General features: G+C 43.8%; 1 protein-coding gene across 2 annotated transcripts in view; it reads right to left on the reverse strand.

Annotated features, from left to right (window-relative positions):
* Positions 1 to 3,557: 3,557 nt before the first annotated feature.
* Positions 3,558 to 21,922, reverse strand: part of tbc1d23 (TBC1 domain family, member 23) — a 122,401-nt gene continuing 104,036 nt past the window's right edge. For both annotated transcript variants that reach the window (XM_072513496.1, XM_072513495.1), the window contains 2 exons: positions 15,983 to 16,177; positions 3,558 to 4,715 (listed from right to left, as the gene is read on the reverse strand). In XM_072513496.1, coding sequence (XP_072369597.1) covers positions 4,634 to 4,715; positions 15,983 to 16,177 — 277 coding nt within the window. In that variant the 3' untranslated portion in view covers positions 3,558 to 4,633. The remainder of the gene's footprint in view (positions 4,716 to 15,982; positions 16,178 to 21,922) is intronic.

Raw genomic sequence — 21,922 nt, forward strand, 5'->3', positions numbered from 1 at the left:
GGCCTCCAGGTTTTGGAATCGTTACGATTCCGTAAGAGAAAGGAACCCTGATGCCAGTGGAAATAATGGAAGGACACAATTTCACTTTTTAAGCCTTTTAAGAAACAAAAAATCCACATAAATGAAACACACAATGAATCCACATTAATTAACAGGAAACGGATACATCAAACCAGATAGGTTTTGCATTAAAAGTGCTTTACGAAACTCTATGCTGTGCCACTGGAAGATAGATAGCATGAAAGAGACAGGTTCAAAGTGACTCGTACCTCTCCAGCAGAGGTTCACCACTCCCCGCCATATCAAGTCAAAACTTTCAGTGCCCTTTGATAATCGTTCCTCGCTGCCCGTGTCTTCCGGATTCGATTACCACCAGTTAGGCACACCTGACCCTATCCCTCCGGGTACGACAGTCCTGATGATCCAGAACTTCAGAGATTCCTGTATCCAACCCCTTTAAATAGTTTAATCGGTTCTGGTAAAAAAGTGCTTTTACTTCTGCTCCCATCATTTTCTGTTGACCAGACAAGAGCTGTTTCTGGTAGAGTTCCAATCCTCTCTCCTTGCTTCTCAGCAACAGAGTTTCTGTTGTCAGAGGTGCTATGAACTGCAACCTCTTCTCCAACTGGACGTGCCTACCAGGAATCCCAATTGCACCCTGTCCAGGACTCTCACTTTGAATTTGAAGAGATATTGGATTTAGAGATATTTGGATTTAAAGAGATATTTCAAAACAAGGGTGGCACGCTGGTGCAGTGGTTAGCACTGCTGCCTACAGCACTGAGGACCAGAGTTCGATTGTGGTCCTAGGTCACCATCTGTGTGGAGTTTGCACATTCTCCCATCTGCATGGGTCTCGCCAACCCAAAAAGATGTGGTTAGGTGGATTGGCCACGCTAAATTGCCCCTTAATTGGAAAAAAATAATTGGGTACTCTGCATTTTAAAAAAGATCTATTTCAAAACATAAGCGTCTCACAAAGTTGTGTTCATCTTCAAATAGCGCTCCGAGAACTTACTGAGAGTGAAATGAGGTTCTGTTCTATGTTGCATCCAAAAGACAGGAGTCCAGTCATTGCAGCACTTCTTCAACACTGCACTTCAGTGTCACCCTGAACTATCCGCTCAAGTTTCTGACTGGTGCTTGAACTCACAATCATTAGACTCGGACTAGAGTGCTACCACTGAACCAAAAAACCATTGAACTTATAAAACACGGTGCTTTAGAACAACCAGGATTTTTAAAATTGACATTAGCAACACATAACATGATGAATTCAGGTGAAAAACATGTTCATATTTGTACAAGTTTATATTCCAAAAAAAAGTTTAGTTAACTGCTATCCTTGAAAATCTTTTAAAATATTTTTATTCAAACGTTTTCCATTATATACACACCAAAACAACACATCCCACCCAAACAACCTCCGAATCACAAACTTCCTCCAGTGAAAGATAAACCCAACATGGTCTCACTCCACATCCCGTCCTTCAACACCAGCTCCAACTCCTCCTCCCATTTGGCCTTTCTTCTCTCCACCGATACTGCGTCTTGGGACATAATCCTTCCGAGGATACCTGAGGTACTCCCCTCCTCCAACCCAGAGAGCGAATGAGCCCTCCTTGGAAATCAATACTGATGCTTGATTTGAGTAGGGCTAGTCAACATAATCAAACAAAGGTAAAATACCACAGACGCTGGAAATGAGAAATAGCAAAAAGCACTCAGCAGGTCACGATGAAAGGTAATTGGCCTAAAATGTTAACTTTTTCTCTCTCCATAGGTGCAGTCTGACCGCTTACTCTCACATTCACCTCCACACCACCGGACCAATACTATACCTCAACAGAAATCAGAGTGAGCAGAAGCCCTGCCTGGTGGCGATGCATCCAGGTGGTGGCAGGCAGAAAACCTAGGTCACGCTGTTCAGTTCATAATCAATAACAATATTTCAACTTTTATACTACTGTAATTTCTCTCTCTAATCTATGTACTAATACCATATTCTGTAATTTAGGGTGAGGAAATCACACAAGCCTGGGGACATTAGACAATAACCTAACTGTAGGACATTCATTTTCTCCCTCAGTGCTTAAACAAATGCTTTCGAAACCATAGCAAATAGAATGGTGGGTTTGCTTGGTGGGAGTGTGTGTGTGTTACAAAGATGAAAGTAGAGCAAGTGTATTTATTTATTCCTGTCCTAGGACAATGCCAGCAATTCACATGTGATACTGATGATAACTTTGATGTTGATACTTATGATATCAATTGTTTACATTTAGCTTTTCTGGTATTAGGATGGGTTCAAAGCAGAAATTAAATTTGGGATTAATTCTAACATTTGTCCATGTAATATTTTGGCAATGTCAAGATTTGAGAACATGTATATTATCCTGCAACACCCCAGCTCAAGTACATCTCAAAAAATGGATTCCCAAATATCCTGCTTGCCTGAACTGATGGATTAAGGGTGCTGGCCCTGGATCTGATTTACAGTGAATGCATAGGAGTCATCATTAGATTCATTGTTGCATCAACAGAAGACAGGGCAAGAATAAGAGATTATATTATAGGATGCAGTATACTTTTCTTAAAGTTAACCAAGATACGATAGTTAATTTTGGCATCCTTTTAATGTTATGGAAATAAAAGAAAACAATATTGACATTGCGAGGTTGAAGTTTCATAGATCTTTTATGTTAATTGGCCACACATATTTTATACACACACCTGTTTGTCTATTTTCTTACTGAAAATATTGACAGCTTGCTGTGAGATGGCTCCACAATTGCTAAATACCCATTGGTGCTTTGCTTAATGGACTATTATTCATAGTTAGGCTGGACAGCAAGCTACATGATCACCATGGTCATCCTTACTCATTGACCACACACGTGGAATTCCATGATCACTTTATGCAGATTTGGAACAGGACCTATGGCCAGCTTGGCTCTTAGAACTACAGAATTCTTACAGCGCAGGAGGAGACCATTCAGCCCATCAAGTCTGCACCCACCCTCTGAAAGAGCACCTACCTAGGCCACTTCCTCGCCCTATCCCATAACCCCCACCTAACCTATACACCTTTGGACACTAAGGGGCAATTTAGTGTGCCCAACCCATCTAACCTGCACATCTTTGGGCTGTGGGAGCAGACAAGGGGAGCAAGTGCAAACTTCATACTCCATACAGCCACCCAAAGTCAGAATCAAACCTGAGTCTCTGGCTGTGAGGCAGCAGTGCTAATCACTGTGTCACCCAAGCACTTCTGGTGCTCCAGATGAAAACAGCTCAGTTACCAAGATTCAAATGCCTCAGTTCAGTAAACTTAACCCGTCAGGTCCTCGACTAGATTCATGCAGCAACATCCCTTGGGAAATTTCCTTTCTCCCTCCTTTAGAAATCTAGGATACATTTTTTTGAAATCTACAGGACTGTAACTGCAGAATCCGAGACAACCAAGATACTGTTCATCACCGATATATTCAGTTATAATTCAACACAGATTATAAGAGTTCATGTAAAGTCTCAGTCAGATAAAATAAAAAACTAAAGAGGATCAAGTTGGTTTTATTAAAAATACAGACTCTATGGATAACAAAAGGATGCTTATAACTGGCATGCAGGAAGGATGAAGCCAGTGCACATGTAACCCTTGACACTAAACAATATTGACAGGGAGAAATAGCCATAACCATTCAGCTGGAACAGGTTGCAGTCACAAACTCAAAAGGTTTCTTCTGGAGGCCTCATGTTAAACATAAGCAAAACACATTTATTGTAAATACTGTAGTAATCAGTGTTTAATACTCTGAAGTGGCAACAGTTTGTAAACCAGAAATTCCTGACATTACCCTTTTGACATGTAAAATGCTCAGTTATATTACACGGCACAGTTTTAAGTGACAAACAATTGCTAAAATTAAGATTAAATTCTCCCAGTTTATTTACAGCTGCATTTTATAAAGAACAGTTAAGTGGCATACAGTAACACCCAAAATTTGTTTACATTAATTTACTGAAAATTATATTACTAAAGTAGGCACAGAGTAGAGGTTGCAACACAAAATTGGGGAACACAACTTCAGTGAAAGCATGAACTGAATATGCCCTCTGCAATTGTATTTTCATGCTAAAAGCTTGGAGGAAATAATATTAGTCCCTTTGTATTATATTAAAATATTTTTTTTTTTTAATTAAGGTGCTTAAACAAAAACATCCAAGGTAAAGTCTGTTACTTCTATACAGTGATTATTAACTCAAAAGGGGAAAATGTTAGCCATTAAGGAAATTTCATATCAAACTATTTGGGGGAAAAAAACAAATATCTGTATCAACAATTATAAGTTAAGAATATTCAAATAGACCAAACATTTTGCCTTCAACACAAGCCTACCTTTTAGGAGCTTAGTTCTCAAAGAGTTCAAATTCCCTGATAATTCCCAGTTGGTTGTGTACCAAATAACAGAATTTAATGCAACACCTACATATCAGTTTTGAGTCCAGCCCCAGATATTCCACTGCTAGAAACAACATTTCTGGTAGGTTAATCATTCCAAGGGAAATAGTCACCAACTTGTGTGTTCTCAGTCTCTAATTTTTGAAGGCAATAGCTTGAGTTTTCGGTTTATCAGCTTTCTAGTGCATCAAGGACTTTCATGATCTGCTGTTTTATGGCTTTGGTCGCATCTCCTGCATTTGGTATCAAGTACCTACAGAAAAACATTTAAGATGTAAGCATCTGACAATTTTCCATTTAACAGGTCTGTTATTTAAAATTTAGAGGGGGTGCCGTTTAGAATGTCATGTTTAAAATTCAGACTAATGACCAATCTGGTGTTCCTTATTTCTAGCATATGCTGGTACATGTGTATTAAAACTAGTATTATCTCTCACTGCAATCGCTGGTTAAAGGAGACATGCAAAATGAGAAATAGACAGCATGGTGATATAGGGGTTAGCACAGCTGTCTCATGGCTCCGAAGTCCCAGGTTCGATCCCGGCTCTAGGTCACTGGCCGTGTGGAGTTTGTACATTTTCCCGGTGTTTGCATGGGTTTCGCCTCCACAACCCAAAGATGTGCAGGATTGGCCATGCTAAATTGCCCCTTAATTGGAAAAAATGAATTGGGCACTCTAAATTTTTTTTTTTTTTTTTATAATGGGAAATAGAGCCCTTTTCCTTAAGTGTTCGTCTATAAAATATATCCCATCTGCAATCTGTCAGATAATAAAATTAGCTAAGCTCTTCCTGATAATACCACCATCTTCAGCATTTGGTGCTGACAACTACCAAATGCGATCGTAAGAGGTTGAGAGAAACACTTAAAAAATTTGACTGAATCCGCAGAGTGGAATAGGGAAGAATCAAAATGTTGGAAGCCACTTTGAGGAAAGAGTGTGGTCTAAAAAAGCTCAAATTATCACCAGTTGTTTGAAAAATAAATGTCATCATTCCATTTACTGACACCTGAGAGAATGAGAAACCTCAATGTTTGCTCTCATCTTTTTAAAAAAAATTTGAGTACCCAATTATTTGAAGTATATTTACCTGTGCGTGAATGTAATCAAGGTGTTTTCTACTAAAATTAATGCATGCAGTTAAAACGATGTTGCAATAGCCACACTTATTGTCTAATTTCTATTGGACAACACTGTCTTAGAAGAAAGTTCCCAACCAGTACCACCAGATCTGGGACTTCTAGCTCCACCTCGTACTACAGGGCCTGAGCCATGTATGTTACTGTGTTGTTGGGTCAGAGTGGTTTCAATAATTCAAGATTGTAAACACTAATTTTATTGTAACATATTTACAGTTATGAGAACACTCCCTCACACGAGCTTCTTTCCATGCTGCTTTCCCCATGACTGTCAGATGAGTATATGTCACTTCCTTTTAGGACATCACAGCTAACCCTTTATGGGACTTAAATCTAACATACTCCATATATACCGTATCTCCCCAAAGTCTCTGTTCAGTCTTCAACATTCTCTGATTAAGCTAGAATTGTGCAGTGTAGGTTAACAAGGGCTGCCCCACCCACTCACATAACTGGTTGGCAGTTAAGTGTCAGTCACTTAAATCTACCTTGATCTAAAAGCAAGTGGGGGAGGGGAGGCAATTCAGGACAGTTTAAAAAGAGCAACTTGTAAAATCACTCCCAGTGAGTTCTCCCAGTGAGCCAGAGAAGACACAGCCAGAGTGAGACACAGCTAAGAGTGAGTTTGGGAATTTGAATCTAGGTGGGAATTCAAAGCTGGGTTGGGAGGAGGTGCTTTTTATCTCTGGTAAGTGACTGGTAAGTAATGTTTCTGGTTTTCTGTTTCTTTTCATTGGTATATTTATTTATTTTTTTCTTCGTTGTTTATTTATTTATTTAATTTTTTTTGGGGGGGGGAATTGTAATTGTTGAAGTTAACCGAAGGTTTAAGACATGGCAGGAGATCTCAGACCCGTGTCATGCTCCTCATGTGCGATGTGGGAACTCAGGGACACGTCCACTGTCCCTGGCTCCTTCATGTGCAAGAAGTGTGTCCAGTTGCAGCTCCTGTTAGACCGCTTGACGGCTCTGGAGTTGCGGATGGACTCACTTTGGAGCATCTGCGATGCTGAGGACATCATGGATAGCACGTTTAGCGAGTTGGTCACACCGCAGGTGAAAGGTACTGAGGGAGATAGAAAACGGGGTGACCAAAAGACAGAGCAAGAGTAGGAAGGCAGTGCAGGTGTCCTCTGCGGTCATCTCCCTGCAAAACAGATATACCACTTTAGATACTGTTGAGGGAGATGGCTTAACAGGGGAAGGCAGCAGCAGCCAGGTTCATGGCACCGTGGCTCGCTCTGCTGCAGAGCTGGGCAGGAAGAAGAATGGCAGGGCTATAGTGATAGGGGACTCAATTGTAAGGGGAATAGACAGGCGGTTCTGCGGACGCAATCGAGACTGCAGGATGGTATGTTGCCTCCCTGGTGCAAGGGTCAAGGATGTCTAGGAGCGGCTGCAGGACATTCTGGGGGTTGGGGGGGGGGGGAAAGAGAAAGAGGGTGAACAGGCAGCTGTCGTGGTGCACATAGGCACCAACGATATAGGTAAAAAATGGGACGAGGTCCTACAAGCTGAATTTAGGGAGCTAGGAGTTAAACTACAAAGGAGGACCTCAAATGTAGTAATCTCAGGATTGCTACCAGTGCCACGAGCTAGTCAGAGTAGGAATGTCAGGATAGAGAGGATGAATGCGTGGCTCGAGAGATGGTGCAAGAGGGAGGGATTCAAATTCCTGGGATATTGGAACCGGTTCTGGGGGCGGTGGGGACCAGTACAAACCGGAAGGTCTGCACCTGGTGCAGGACTGGAACCGATGTCCTGGGGGGGGGGGGGGGGGGGGGGGGGTGTTTGCTAGAGCTGTTGGGGAGAGTTTAAACTAATGTGGCAGGGGGATGGGAACCGGTGCAGGACGTTGGAAGGTAGTAAAACAGGGACAGAAATAAAAGGCAGTAAGGGGGAAAGTGTAAGGCAGAGAAGCCATCGTCAAAAATCAAAAAGGGCGACAGTACAAGGTACAGTGACTGAGGGGAGCTCAGTGAATAGGACCAGGAATACTAAAAGAAATAAAACGGGAAGTGAAAACATTAATGGTAAGCGACGCGGCAGGTTGTTACATGAAGATATGGGTTCAATGACAAGGAAAATTAGGAGAAAGATTAAGAGGAAATATAACTTAGGAGAGGTTACTGATCGAGGTGTTAAGATTCAGAAGAGGTAAAAAAAAGCCAACATAAGTGTACTTTACCTGAATGCTCGTAGTATTCGGAATAAGGTAAATGAGTTGATGGCTCAAATCATCGTGAATGACTATGATTTAGTGGCCATTACTGAAACATGGTGAAAGGATGGTCACGACTGGGAGTTAAATATCCGAGGGTATCAAACTATTCGGAAGGATAGAGTGGATGGTAAGGGAGGTGGTGTAGCTCTGTTATTTAAGGATGACATCCGGGCAACAGTAAGGGATGACATCGGTGCTATGGAGGAAAAGGTTGAATCCATCTGGGTGGAAATCAGGAATAGTAAGGCGAAAAAGGTCACTGATAGGAGTAATCTATAGGCCACCAAATAGTAACATTATGGTGGGGCAGGCAATAAACAAAGAAATAACTGATGCATGTAGAAATGGTCAGCAGTTATCATGGGGGAGTTTAATCTACACGTCGATTGGTTTAACCAGATCGGTCAAGGCAGCCTTGAGGAGGAGTTTATGGAATGTATCCGCGATAGTTTCCTAGAACAGTATGTAATGGAACCTACGAGGGAACAAGCGGTCCTAGATCTGGTCCTGTGTAATGAGACAGGATTGATTCAGGATCTCATAGTTAGGGATCCTCTAGGAAGGAGCGATCACAATATGGTGAAATTTAAATTACAGATGGAGGGTGAGAAGGTAAAATCAAGCACTAGTGTTTTGTGCTTAAACAAATGAGATTACAATGGGATGAGAGAAGAACTAGCTAAGGTAGACTGGGAGCAAAGACTTTATGGTGAAACAGTTGAGGAACAGTGGAGAACCTTCCAAGTGATTTTTCACAGTGCTCAGCAAAGTTTTATACCAACAAAAAGGAAGGACGGTAAAAAGAGGGAAAATCGACCTTGGATATCTAAGGAAATAAGGGAGAGTATCAAATTGAAGGAAAAAACATACAAAGTAGCAAAGATCAGTGGGAGACTAGAGGACTGGGAAATATTTAGGGGGCAACAGAAAGCTACTAAAAAAGCTATAAAGAAGAGTAAGATAGATTATGAGAGTAAACTTGCTCAGAATATAAAAACAGATAGTAAAAGTTTCTACAAATACATAAAACAAAAAGAGTGGCTAAGGTAAATATTGGTCCTTTAGAGGATGAGAAGGGAGATTTAATAATGGGAGATGAGGAAATGGCTGAGGAACTGAACAGGTTTTTTGGGTCTGTCTTCACAGTGGAAGACACAAATAACATGCCAGTGACTGATGGAAATGTGGCTATGACAGGTGAGGACCTCAAGAGGATTGTTATCACCAAGGAGGTAGTGATGGGCAAGCTAATGGGGCTAAAGGTAGACAAGTCTCCTGGCCCTGATGGAATGCATCCCAGAGTGCTAAAAGAGATGGCTAGGGAAATTGCAAATGCACTAGTGATAATTTACCAAAATTCACTAGACTCTGGGGTGGGCCCGGCGAATTGGAAATTAGCAAACGTGACACCACTGTTTAAAAAAGGAGGTAGGCAGAAAGCGGATAATTATAGGCCAGTGAGCTTAACTTTGGTAGTAGGGAAGATGCTGGAATCTATCATCAAGGAAGAAATAGCGAGGCATCTGGATGGAAATTGTCCCATTGTGCAGACGCAGCATGGGTTCATAAAGGGCAGGTCGTGCCTAACTAATTTAGTGGAATTTTTTGAGGACATTAACAGTGCAGTAGATAACGGGGAGCCAATGGATGTGGTATATCTGGATTTCCAGAAAACCTTTGACAAGGTGGCACACAAAAGGTTACTGCATAAGATAAAGATGCATGGCATTAAGGGGAAAGTAGTCGCATGGATAGAGGATTGGTTGATTAATAGAAAGCAAAGAGTTGGGATTAATGGGTGTTTCTCTGGTTGGCAATCAGTAGCTAGTGGTATCCCTCAGGGATCAGCGTTGGGCCCACAACTGTTCACAATTTACATAGATGATTTGGAGTTGGAGACCAAGGGCAATGTGTCCAAGTTTGCAGACGACACTAAGATAAGTGGTAAAGCAAAAAGTGCAGAGGATACTGGAAGTCTGCAGAGGGATTTGGATAGGCTAAGTGAATGGGCTAGGGTCTGGCAGATGGACTACAATGTTGACAAATGTGAGGTTATCCATTTTGGTAGGAATAACAGCAAAAGGGATTATTATTTAAATGATAAAATATTAAAACATGCTGCTGTGCAGAGAGACCTGGGTGTGCTAGTGCATGAGTCGCAAAAAGTTGGTTTCCAGGTGCAACAGGTGATTAAGAAGGCAAATGGAATTTTGTCCTTCATTGCTAGAGGGATGGAGTTTAAGACTAGGGAGGTTCTGCTGCAATTGTATAAGGTGTTAGTGAGGCCACACCTGGAGTAGTGTGTTCAGTTTTGGTCTCCTTACTTGAGAAAGGACTTACTGGCACTGGAGGGTGTGCAGAGGAGAGTCACTAGGTTGATCCCAGAGTTGAGGGGATTAGATTATGATGAGAGGTGGAGTAGACTGGGGCTGTACTCATTGGCGTTTAGAAGGATGCGGGGGGATCTTATTGAAACATAAAAGATTATGAAGGGAATAGATAGGATAGATGCGGGCAGGTTGTTTCCACTGGCGGGTGAAAGCAGAACTAGGGGGCATAGCCTCAAAATAAGAGGAAGTAGATTTAGGACTGAGTTTAGAAGGAACTTCTTCACCCAAAGGGTTGTGAATCTACGGAATTCCTTGCCCAGTGAAGCAGTAGAGGCTCCTTCATTAAATGTTTTTAAGATAAAGATAGATAGTTTTTTGAAGAATAAAGGGATTAAGGGTTATGGTGTTCGGGCCGGAAAGTGGAGCTGAGTCCACAAAAGATCAGCCATGATCTCATTGAATGGTGGAGCAGGCTCGAGCGGCCAGATGGCCTACTCCTGCTCCTAGTTCTTATGTTCTTATGATGTTCCTGGAAATTCTAAGCATTTTGAACATTTCAGTGTGTTGTAGCCTCATAGGAAATGTAGCCTTTTATTTGTCGTGTCTTTCTCCTCCCTCTGCTTTTTGGAGATTCTCACCTTCTCTTGTACTGACAAGCATTGTGGTGCCTTCACTTGTCTATTGCACCTTGTTTTCCTCCTTTCTAGGGAATAGGACATCCTCATTTAGCTATTGGTCCTCTGGACACTGTAGAACAGAATTTAAACTAGAAGATGTTTTGGGATCACCTGCTTTAGTCTTTTTTTCATTTCTGATGATTGCATCCTTTCTGGTCTCCGATTCTCACTCTGTTGCTCAATGGCAATCAAAGCTTTCTTCTTACCATGCCCTGTTCCACCTGGACAATGTTAAAATGCCAGGTGTGGTGATTTCTCCACTACTTCTCCAGATCTCGATTGACCTCTGATCCAAACCTGTTTTTCCTGTCAAAGATCTGATAATATTCTTACTCTATGACCACTCAGCGTTTCTTCTGTTTAGTACAGTAAGTTTCCTCTCTTTCTTGTACTTTCTCCAAGTCTTTGAACTATCACATCAATGTGTGTGAAAGTAAGAATATGTATCTGTGACCTTCCCACAAGTAACTCACATGGAGTCAATCCATTTTCCAAATGTGCTCAAGAGCACTGGTTGAAAATCCTCATTCTTTTTCCGTAATGCATGCCTTTACAGTTCTGGCACCCGTCACAGCTTTTCAGTTTGCCTAAGAAAACCTTAAGTGAATTTGTTGTCTGAACGAATCCAAATAATTTTATAAACATCTGAAACTCTGTTTGTGAATGGTCTACCTCTAGTTGATATCACAATATCAGGAATCCCATAAATTGCAAACAGTCCTTTCAATGACGTTAACACTGCTTCTGATGTGTGACCATGTAACTGTTTCACCTCAATCCACCTTTAATACTAATCTACTACTATTATGAACATTTTCCCTTTATGTTAAAATAAATCCATTCCTAGGCATTCCCATGGCCTCGTAAGAAATCAAGATGGTAATAGTGGTACTTTGATTCCTGTGAATTATACATGTTTTACATCTGGATATGATTTCTTCCAATGACTTCGAGACACACGGTCACAAAATTGAATACTGTACTCTGGCTCTGCACTTGGTAATAACTAAATGACCTTGATGTAGGTATTGTAAAATCTCAAGTCTCAATGCTCTTGGAATTAATATTCTATCATCATATACCAGTAAATCATTGATCACTGTCCGACGTGCTTGCTGCTCCAAATATGGTCTCAAGACAGGACTATGTAATATATATGCTGGCCATCCTCTAATGCAAAATTCCCTGATCTGACATCATTCCTCATTGGATTTCATTCAATCTGTGTAGTTGCCGGTAATAGACGGACTGTCATTATAGAAAACTCCTCAATCTCTATCATGAATTCATTTTTCCAGATTCTTTATTTCAATGCATTATAATGCATCTCATGTGCTTTGCTGTTGCCCTAGATCACATACCGTATGAGTATCAAACCTCAATCTTAATTTAAACCTTCAAACTCTTGAAGGCATTGCAGCAAACTCTTTCGAATTTAATAGTGTGACTAATGTTACGATTCCATTTGATATTCAAATTGGCCAAGTCAGATCCCAGAGTGAAATCTGCCTTTATAGATCTTAACTTTGTTTTCTTTTTAAAGAAACAGTGGAGGAAGGTTACTAAATAAACTCACAGAAGCTTACTGATCAATATTTTGTTCTTTATGTTAAAAGTTATTAAACAAGGGGAAAAAATTAACAATATGACACTAGACAAAAAAGTTGGAATGATCTCAGTACAGACACAAGAAAATCATTCAAACTCATGCTATTCCTTTCATCTTGGCAATATCCTTACAGATACAAAACCCAGTGAAGATTTACCACTATCTTAACATCAAAACTTATTGCTTGGGCTAGCCCATTTGCAAACAGTTTCCTTCCAGTGCATTTCCAAGAATATACAAGATGTTTTTCTCCAGCTTGCATCTCTCTCCGAGACACCCAAAACATACTCTAAACTCACTATTACTTCAACTGCAGAGCAAACAGAGTTCCCTAAACTAATCCCCGCAGCCTTACAGTATTTATCAGAGGGCTTACAATTCCTGTCTTCACTCTGTGAAATACACACACTGAACTTCTTTTTTGTCTTTTCCTGTGTCACCCTGCCGCTAAGCAAAAGCACAGATTTTCTACGTACACAAACCACTAACCCCTTTGTAATCAATCTTCACTTCGAGGATTGCAAAACCTCATTAAAAACATATATAAATAAATCCAGAAAAACTGACCTTTTTGCAACAAGGCCCTCCAGGCTTCCCAGTACTAAGCATTCAAAAAAAACCTAAATGGAACGGAAACCAAATTCCACCTTTCTTAACACACAAATATAAACATAAATTAAACAAAACATTATTCTTAACACTAAAGGCTTGTGGTCTGCTTCTATTGTAATATGAAGAGATGTAAGAGTCAGCACATATCTCACATATCCACATGGCTGCTAATGTTTCCTTTTCAATTACTTTGTTTTAAATTTAGAGTACCAATTCTTCCCCCCCCCCCCCCCCCCCGCCCCCCCCCCCCCCCCCCCCCAAATTAAGGGGCAATTTAACATGGCTAATCCATCTACCCTGCACATCTTTGGATTGTGGGAGTGAGACCCACGCGGACACGGGGAGAATATGCAAACTCCACATGGACAGTGACCCGGGGTCGGGTTCAAACTCAGGTCTTTGGCACTGTGAGGCAGCAGTGCTAACCACTGCGCCGTGCCGCCCTTCCCTTTCCAATTACTGCATAGCTTTTTTCCCTGTTATCTGTTAATTATCATGATATGTAATAGACTGTTCTACTATTTTCCATCACTTTGCACCTGAAAAATGACCATGTCTGCATCTGCTACCATTATCGTAGGTAACTGCAGATCATAATGTGCTAATATATTTCTGATAACATTAACCACTCCTTGATTTTCTTTACAAATGATTGCTTTTTCCCAAAATCATTCATCATCCTGGCGTAACAATTGGCAGAGTGGCTCAATGAATTCTGTTAAGTCTTTTTGAAATTTTGCCACTTGATTCTTTGAGGACAGGAAGAATAGGTACACACATTATACCATGTTTCCAAAGACTGGCGGATTGTATCAAACACAACATCCCAGCCGCTGTTCACATAGGTAAGGGGGCTGTATCCAACCAGCCCGTGCTTGCAAAACTCAAAAAAAAGAGTCCAACATTAGATGTAATTCGATAACATTTGCTATATAATACTCAGTGTGCTAAGAATTACACTGACAGCCAATTTAAGATTGTCAGTCAGGCTCACAATGTGGCACATTGGTGTGGACTGGAAGCTACATATATCATTAATGCACAGGGCCTTGTTCTTTACATACAGAAAGAACACACACACATGGCGTCTGTTTCAGCCAAACAAAATGGCGCCAAGGACCAGGGTCCAATTCCGGCTCCGGGTCAGACCCTGGCCCCAGGTTACTGTCCGTGTGGAGTTTGCACATTCTCCCCATGTCTGCCCTGGTCTCAGCCCACAACCCAAAGATGCGCAGACTAGGTGGATTGGCCACGCCAAATTGCCCCTTAATTGGATAAAAAAGAATTGGGTACTCTAAATTTATTTTTTTTAATTTTAATTTTTTTTAAAAATAAACAAAATAAGTGACAGCCATTCACTGATTCCTTCCCCAGGGCAATGCCTTGATCAATCAGGGTCACGATGCCTAGTTTAAATTTCAAACAATGCTTGGTAGTTCTGTCAGTCACCATCAATTGGTGGATCTTATGACAAACACCTCTACCAATCAGAGTCCACTTGCAAAAAAATCAGCACTTTTTCTTGTACAGTATAAATTGTTTTCCCCTTATACTGATATTCTTGTAAAGTGCCCTCATGAGTGCAAGATGAAAAGCTTCGACATGCCTCTTTTTCAGCAATTTCTAGAATAATAATAATCTATTGAGTTTTTCCTTAATTTTTCTAAACTCTCATATACTGTTACCGTTCAAGGGCTTCTTTTTTCACAGCTTTATTGAATTGAGGTCAACACATACTCTTATGGAACCATTTGACTTCAGAGTCATCTATGAGCCCCTACTCATTGGCTCCTTTAACTGTCCACTGCAAGGGCAGCATGGTGGCGGTGGTTAGCACTGCTGCATCACGGCGCTGAGGTTCCAGGTTTGATCCCGGCTCTGGGTCACTGTCCGTATGGAGTTTGCACATTCTCCCCGTATTTGTGTGGGTTTCGCTCCCACAACCCAAAGATGTGCAGGGTAGGTGGATTGGCCATGCTAAATTGCCCCTTAATAGGAAAAAATGAATTGGATATTCTAAATTTATTTTTTAAAACTGTCCACTGGATCAACATCTTTCTATGTTTGCCTTTGGAAGTAAAGGGTGTGGAATCTTTCTAGGTGTACATAAGCGTATTGTGTTTGCTTCTGGGCTGTGCTATATGATATGCTGTTCTCCGCTTTCTCTCTCCTGTAAACAACTTGGGAATTTCCATCTCAAATGTCCTGATTGATCCTCATTTTTGAATTCTTCTATTCAGTAAATTAGATTAAATTCCATACACATGCCTTTCTGCTTATAGTGAAGAACTCTGATCTATAAAATAGGTCACCAATTCAAAGTTTCCACGGAATAATGGAGTGTGTTGTCAAATTCAATCTCCTGGTAAAAACCTCAGAACATGGATTAGTAAAAATGAAATTGGACTTATTCAATCACTACATCATTATGTGTTCCTGTACATGGCACAATACCATGCACCCCGCATCCCCCCCACCCCGCCCCCACCCCCAGTCCCTGTGCAAAATTCAAAACAGCATATTCTTTAGCTCACTGTGAGCAACACCACAGATCATCTTCATTGAGGTACCAATACAAAATTAATCTGTCCTTGGTTTGATGACTTGGTTTCTTTTTCTACATTCCTAGTTTTCCAGTTATTATTTTCCCACATTTCCTGTGTGCAAATTTGATTTTGTCCTGACTCCTCCCTTGGTCTAATTTTCAATGTGCCGTCAACTGGAGAATTCAGAAGGGAGGAAAACTCTTTAAGCAGGGCAAGCAAGCTGAATTAGTTGAGGTCTATGTGAATAAAAAGCATACTTATCACCGGCAAAACTGGCTCTACTGCACAAAATAAAAAATTCTAGCAAAATAGGTGAGCACATTTTGACTTTGCATCACAGCTCTCGGGGGCTTTAAGCTCAAAAGTGAATTTGTAATCTTACCTTTCCACAGCCAAAATCTCCACTGGTGAGGCATTACTGTTTCCAAATTTAAATGTAATCAGCTCGGGGTGTTTTTTCTTAGATGTAATTTTCACCATCGAAGTCAAGGCCTGCCGTGATTGAATGTAAGCAAATCCTTTCCGAGATGGCATTTCTCGCAAACAATACATGTGAGTTGCTGTTACCAGAAGGTGACTAAAACAAAAAAATAAAATTTAGCCGACGTTCTCCAGGCAGCTAATCTGTTTTTATTCCATAAAAATAATAATTTACAACATAGTGCAGATATTTGAAGGAGGAAAAAGCTCGTGTGTACCAGTACTCCTTTCTGAAACAGATTGGATAGCATATAATGAGTAAAATGAATATATAACATTTCACACTAGAGAAACATGCTATTCAGTCCAACAGGTCTATGCTCAACAGAAGAATCCTCAATTCACCACACAGGATCACCGTGATGTTTTTTTTTTTAAATAATATTTTATTGAAAATTTTTGGTCAACCAACACAGTACATTGTGCATCCTTTACACAACATTGTAACAATACAGATAATAATGACCTTTTTTAAATTTAAACAAAAACAACAACAAATAAATAACTTTTAAATAACAAAAAATAAAAACTAGCCCGAATTGGCAACTGCCTTGTCTCAGGCCACCCCCCCCCCCCCATTCCCCCCATCCCCCCCCCCATTTCCCCCCCCCATTCTTCCCCCCCCCATTCCCCCCCCCCATTCTCCCCCCCCCCATTCCCCCCCCCCATTCTCCCCCCCCATTCTCCCCCCCCCCCATCCATTCCCCCCCCCCCATCCATTCCCCCCCCATCCCCCCCCCCCCCATCCATTCCCCCCCCATCCCCCCCCCCCCCCATCCCCCCCCCCCCCCCCCCCAAGTCCTGGGCCGCTGCTGCTGCCTTCTTTGTTCTCCCCTATCTATCTTTCCGCAAGATATTCGACGAACGGTTGCCACCGCCTAGTAAACCCTTGAACCGACCCCCTTAGGACGAACTTAATCCGCTCTAACTTTATGAACCCCGCCATATCATTTATCCAGGTCTCCACCCCCGGGGGCTTGGCTTCTTTCCACATTAGCAATATTCTGCGCCGGGCTACTAGGGACACAAAGGCCAAAACATCGGCCTCTTTCGCCTCCTGCACTCCCGGCTCTTGTGCAACCCCAAATATAGCCAACCCCCAGCTTGGTTCGACCCGGACTCCTACTACTTTCGAAAGCACCTTTGTCACCCCCATCCAAAACCCCTGTAGTGCCGGGCATGACCAAAACATATGGGTATGATTCGCTGGGCTTCTCGAGCACCTCGCACACCTATCCTCCACCCCAAAAAATTTACTGAGCCGTGTTCCAGTCATATGTGCCCTGTGTAATACCTTAAACTGAATCAGGCTTAGCCTGGCGCACGAGGACGACGAGTTTACCCTGTTTAGGGCATCTGTCCACATCCCCTCCTCAATCTCCTCCCCTAGCTCTTCTTCCCATTTCCCTTTTAGTTCGTCCATCATAGTCTCCCCTTCGTCTCTCATTTCCCTATATATATCCGACACCTTACCGTCCCCCACCCATTTCTTTGAGATGACTCTGTCCTGCACCTCTTGTGTCGGGAGCTGCGGGAATTCCCTCACCTGCTGCCTCGCAAAAGCCCTCAATTGCATGTACCTGAATGCATTCCCTTGGGGCAACCCATATTTCTCGGTCAGCGCTCCCAGACTCGCAAACTTCCCATCCACAAATAGATCTTTCAATTGCGTTATACCTGCTCTTTGCCACATTCCATATCCCCCATCCATTCCCCCCGGGGCAAACCTATGGTTGTTTCTTATCGGGGACCCCCCCAGTGCTCCGGTCTTTCCCCTATGTCGTCTCCACTGTCCCCAAATCTTCAGTGTAGCTACTACCACCGGACTCGTGGTATAGTTCCTTGGTGAGAACGGCAATGGGGCTGTCACCATAGCCTGCAGGCTGGTCCCCCTACAGGACGCCCTCTCTAATCTCTTCCACGCCGCTCCTTCCTCCTCTCCCATCCACTTACTCACCATTGAAATATTAGCGGCCCAATAATACTCACTTAGGCTCGGTAGTGCCAGCCCCCCCCTATCCGTACTACGCTGTAAGAATCCCTTCCTCACTCTCGGAGTCTTCCCGGCCCAAACAAAACCCATGATACTCTTTTCTATCCTTTTGAAAAAAGCCTTCGTGATCACCACCGGGAGACACTGAAACACAAAAAGGAATCTCGGGAGGACCACCATCTTAACTGCCTGCACCCTCCCTGCCATTGACAATGCTACCATATCCCATCTCTTGAAATCTTCCTCCATCTGTTCCACCAACCGCGTCAAATTTAGCCTGTGCAATGTGCCCCAATTCTTAGCTATCTGGATCCCCAGGTAACGAAAGTCTCTTGTTACCTTCCTCAACGGTAGGTCTTCTATTTCTCTACTCTGCTCCCCTGGATGCACCACAAACAGCTCACTCTTTCCCATGTTCAATTTATACCCTGAAAAATCCCCAAACTCCCCAAGTATCCGCATTATTTCTGGCATCCCCTCCGCTGGATCCGCCACATATAGTAGCAGATCATCCGCATATAAAGATACCCGGTGTTCTTCTCCTCCCCTAAGTATTCCCCTCCATCCCTTGGAATCTCTCAGCGCTATCGCCAGGGGCTCAATCGCCAGTGCAAACAGTAATGGGGACAGAGGACATCCCTGCCTTGTCCCTCTATGGAGCCGAAAATATGCCGATCCCCGTCCATTCGTGACCACACTCGCCACTGGGGCCCTATACAACAGCTGCACCCATCTAACATACCCCTCTCCGAACCCAAATCTCCTCAACACCTCCCACAGATAATCCCACTCCACTCTATCAAATGCTTTCTCGGCATCCATCGCCACTACTATCTCCGTTTCACCCTCTGGTGGGGCCATCATCATTACCCCTAACAACCTCCGTATGTTCGTGTTCAGCTGCCTCCCCTTCACAAACCCAGTTTGGTCCTCATGAACCACCCCCGGGACACATTCCTCTATTCTCATTGCCATTACCTTGGCCAAGACCTTGGCATCTACATTGAGGAGGGAGATTGGTCTGTAGGACCCGCATTGTAGCGGATCCTTTTCCTTCTTTAAAAGAAGCGATATCGTTGCTTCTGACATAGTCGGGGGCAGTTGTCCCCTTTCCTTTGCCTCGTTGAAGGTCCTCGTCAGTAGCGGGGCGAGCAAGTCCAAATATTTTCTGTAAAATTCAACTGGGAATCCGTCCGGTCCCGGGGCCTTTCCCGTCTGCATGTTCCTAATTCCTTTCACCACTTCTTCTACCGTGATCTGTGCTCCCAATCCCATCCTTTCCTGCTCTTCCACCTTGGGAATTTCCAGCCGATCCAAAAACTCCATCATTCTCTCCCTCCCATCCGGGGGTTGAGCTTCATACAATTTTTTATAAAATGTCTTAAACACTTCATTCACTCTCTCCGCTCCCCGCTCCGTCTCTCCATCTTCGTCTCTCACCCCCCCTATTTCCCTCGCTGCTCCTTTTCCTCAATTGGTGTGCCAGCAATCTGCTCGCCTTCTCTCCATATTCATACTGTACACCCTGCGCCTTCCTCCATTGTGCCTCTGCAGTGCCTGTGGTCAGCAAGTCAAATTCCACATGCAGCCTTTGCCTTTCCCTATACAGTCCCTCCTCCGGTGCTTCCGCATACTGTCTGTCCACCCTCAAAAGTTCTTGCAACAACCGCTCCCGTTCCTTACTCTCCTGCTTCCCTTTATGTGTCCTTATTGATATCAGCTCCCCCCTAACCACCGCCTTCAACGCCTCCCAGACCACTCCCACCTGAACCTCCCCATTGTCATTGAGTTCCAAGTACTTTTCAATGCATCCCCTCACCCTTAAGCACACCCCCTCATCCGCCATTAGTCCCATATCCATTCTCCAGGGTGGACGCCCTCTTGTTTCCTCCCCTATCTCCAAGTCTACCCAGTGTGGGGCATGATCCGAAATGGCTATAGCCGTATATTCCGTTCCCCTCACCCTCGGGATCAATGCCCTACCCAACACAAAAAAGTCTATGCGTGAATAGACTTTATGGACATAGGAGAAAAACGAGAACTCCTTACTCCTAGGTCTACTGAATCTCCACGGGTCCACCCCTCCCATCTGCTCCATAAAATCCTTAAGCACCTTTGCTGCTGCCGGCCTCCTACCAGTCCTGGACTTCGACCTATCCAGCCTTGGTTCCAACACCGTGTTAAAGTCTCCCCCCATTATCAGCTTTCCGGTCTCTAGGTCTGGGATGCGTCCTAGCATTCGCCTCATAAAATTGGCATCGTCCCAATTCGGGGCATACACGTTTACCAACACCACCATCTCTCCCTGTAATTTGCCACTCACCATCACGTATCTGCCCCCGTTATCCGCCACTATAGTCTTTGCCTCGAACATGACCCGCTTCCCCACTAATATAGCCACCCCCCTGTTTTTCGCATCCAGCCCCGAATGGAACACCTGCCCTACCCATCCTTTGCGCAACCTAACCTGATCTATCAGTTTCAGGTGCGTTTCCTGTAACATGACCACATCTGCTTTAAGTTTCTTAAGGTGTGCGAGTACTCGTGCCCTCTTTATCGGCCCGTTAAGCCCCCTCACGTTCCACGTGATCAGCCGAGTTGGGGGGCTTCCCACCCCCCCCCCCCCTTGCCGGTTAGCCATCATCTTTTTCCAGCTTCTCGCCCAGTTCCCACGCGGCTGTATTTCTCCCAGACGGTGCCCCCCCGCCCATCCTTTCCCGCACCCACTCCCCCCTTTCCCCAGCAGCAACAACCCAGTAATTCCCCCCTCCCCCCCCCCCCCGCTAGACCCCCCGCTAGCGTAATTACTCCCCCCATGTTGCTCCCAGAAGTCAGCAAACTCTGGCTGACCTCGGCTTCCCCCCGTGATCACGGCTCGCCCCGTGCGGCGCCCCCTCCTTCCTGCTTCTCTATTCCCGCCATAATTATCATAGCGCGGGAACCAAGCCCGCGCCTCTCCCTCGGCCCCGCCTCCCATGGCCAACGCCCCATCTCCTCTCCCTCCCCACCTCCCCCCATCACCACCTGTGGGAGAAAGAAAAGTTACCATACCGCAGGATTAATCATACAATCCCTCTTCGCCCCCCCCCCCCCACTCGTCCCACCACTTTGTCCAAACGTTCATTTTCGTAGTCCAATCATTCCAATTTTTCTTCTACAATAAAAGTCCACGCCTCATCCGCCGTCTCAAAGTAGTGGTGCCTCCCTTGATATGTGACCCACAGTCTTGCCGGTTGCAGCATTCCAAACTTTATCTTTTTTTTGTGAAGTACCGCTTTGGCCCGATTAAAGCTCGCCCTCCTTCTCGCCACCTCCGCACTCCAATCTTGATAGACGCGGATCACCGCGTTCTCCCATTTACTACACCGAGTTTTCTTCGCCCATCTAAGGACCATTTCTCTATCCTTAAAACGGAGAAATCTCACCACTATGGCTCTGGGAGCTTCTCCTGCTCTCGGTCCTCGCACCAAAACTCGGTATGCTCCCTCCACCTCCAACGGACCCGTCGGGGCCTCCACTCCCATTAACGAGTGCAGCATCGTGCTCACATATGCCCCGACGTCCGCCCCCTCCACACCTTCAGGAAGGCCAAGAATCCTCAAGTTGTTCCTCCTTGCGTTATTTTCCAGTGCCTCCAACCTCTCCACAGATCGTTTCTGGTGTGCCTCCTGTATCTCCGACTTCACCACCAGGCCCTGTATGTCGTTTTCATTCTCTGCTGCTTTCGCCTTCACGACCCGAAGCTCCTGCTCCTGGGTCTTTTGTTCCTCTTTCAGCCCTTCAATCGCCTGTAATATCGGGGCCAACAACTCTTTCTTCATTTCCTTTTTTATCTCCTCCACGCAGCGT

Source organism: Scyliorhinus torazame, chromosome 8 (genome assembly GCF_047496885.1).
Source record: "Scyliorhinus torazame isolate Kashiwa2021f chromosome 8, sScyTor2.1, whole genome shotgun sequence".
In the NCBI taxonomy this organism is placed as follows: Eukaryota; Metazoa; Chordata; class Chondrichthyes; order Carcharhiniformes; family Scyliorhinidae; genus Scyliorhinus; species Scyliorhinus torazame.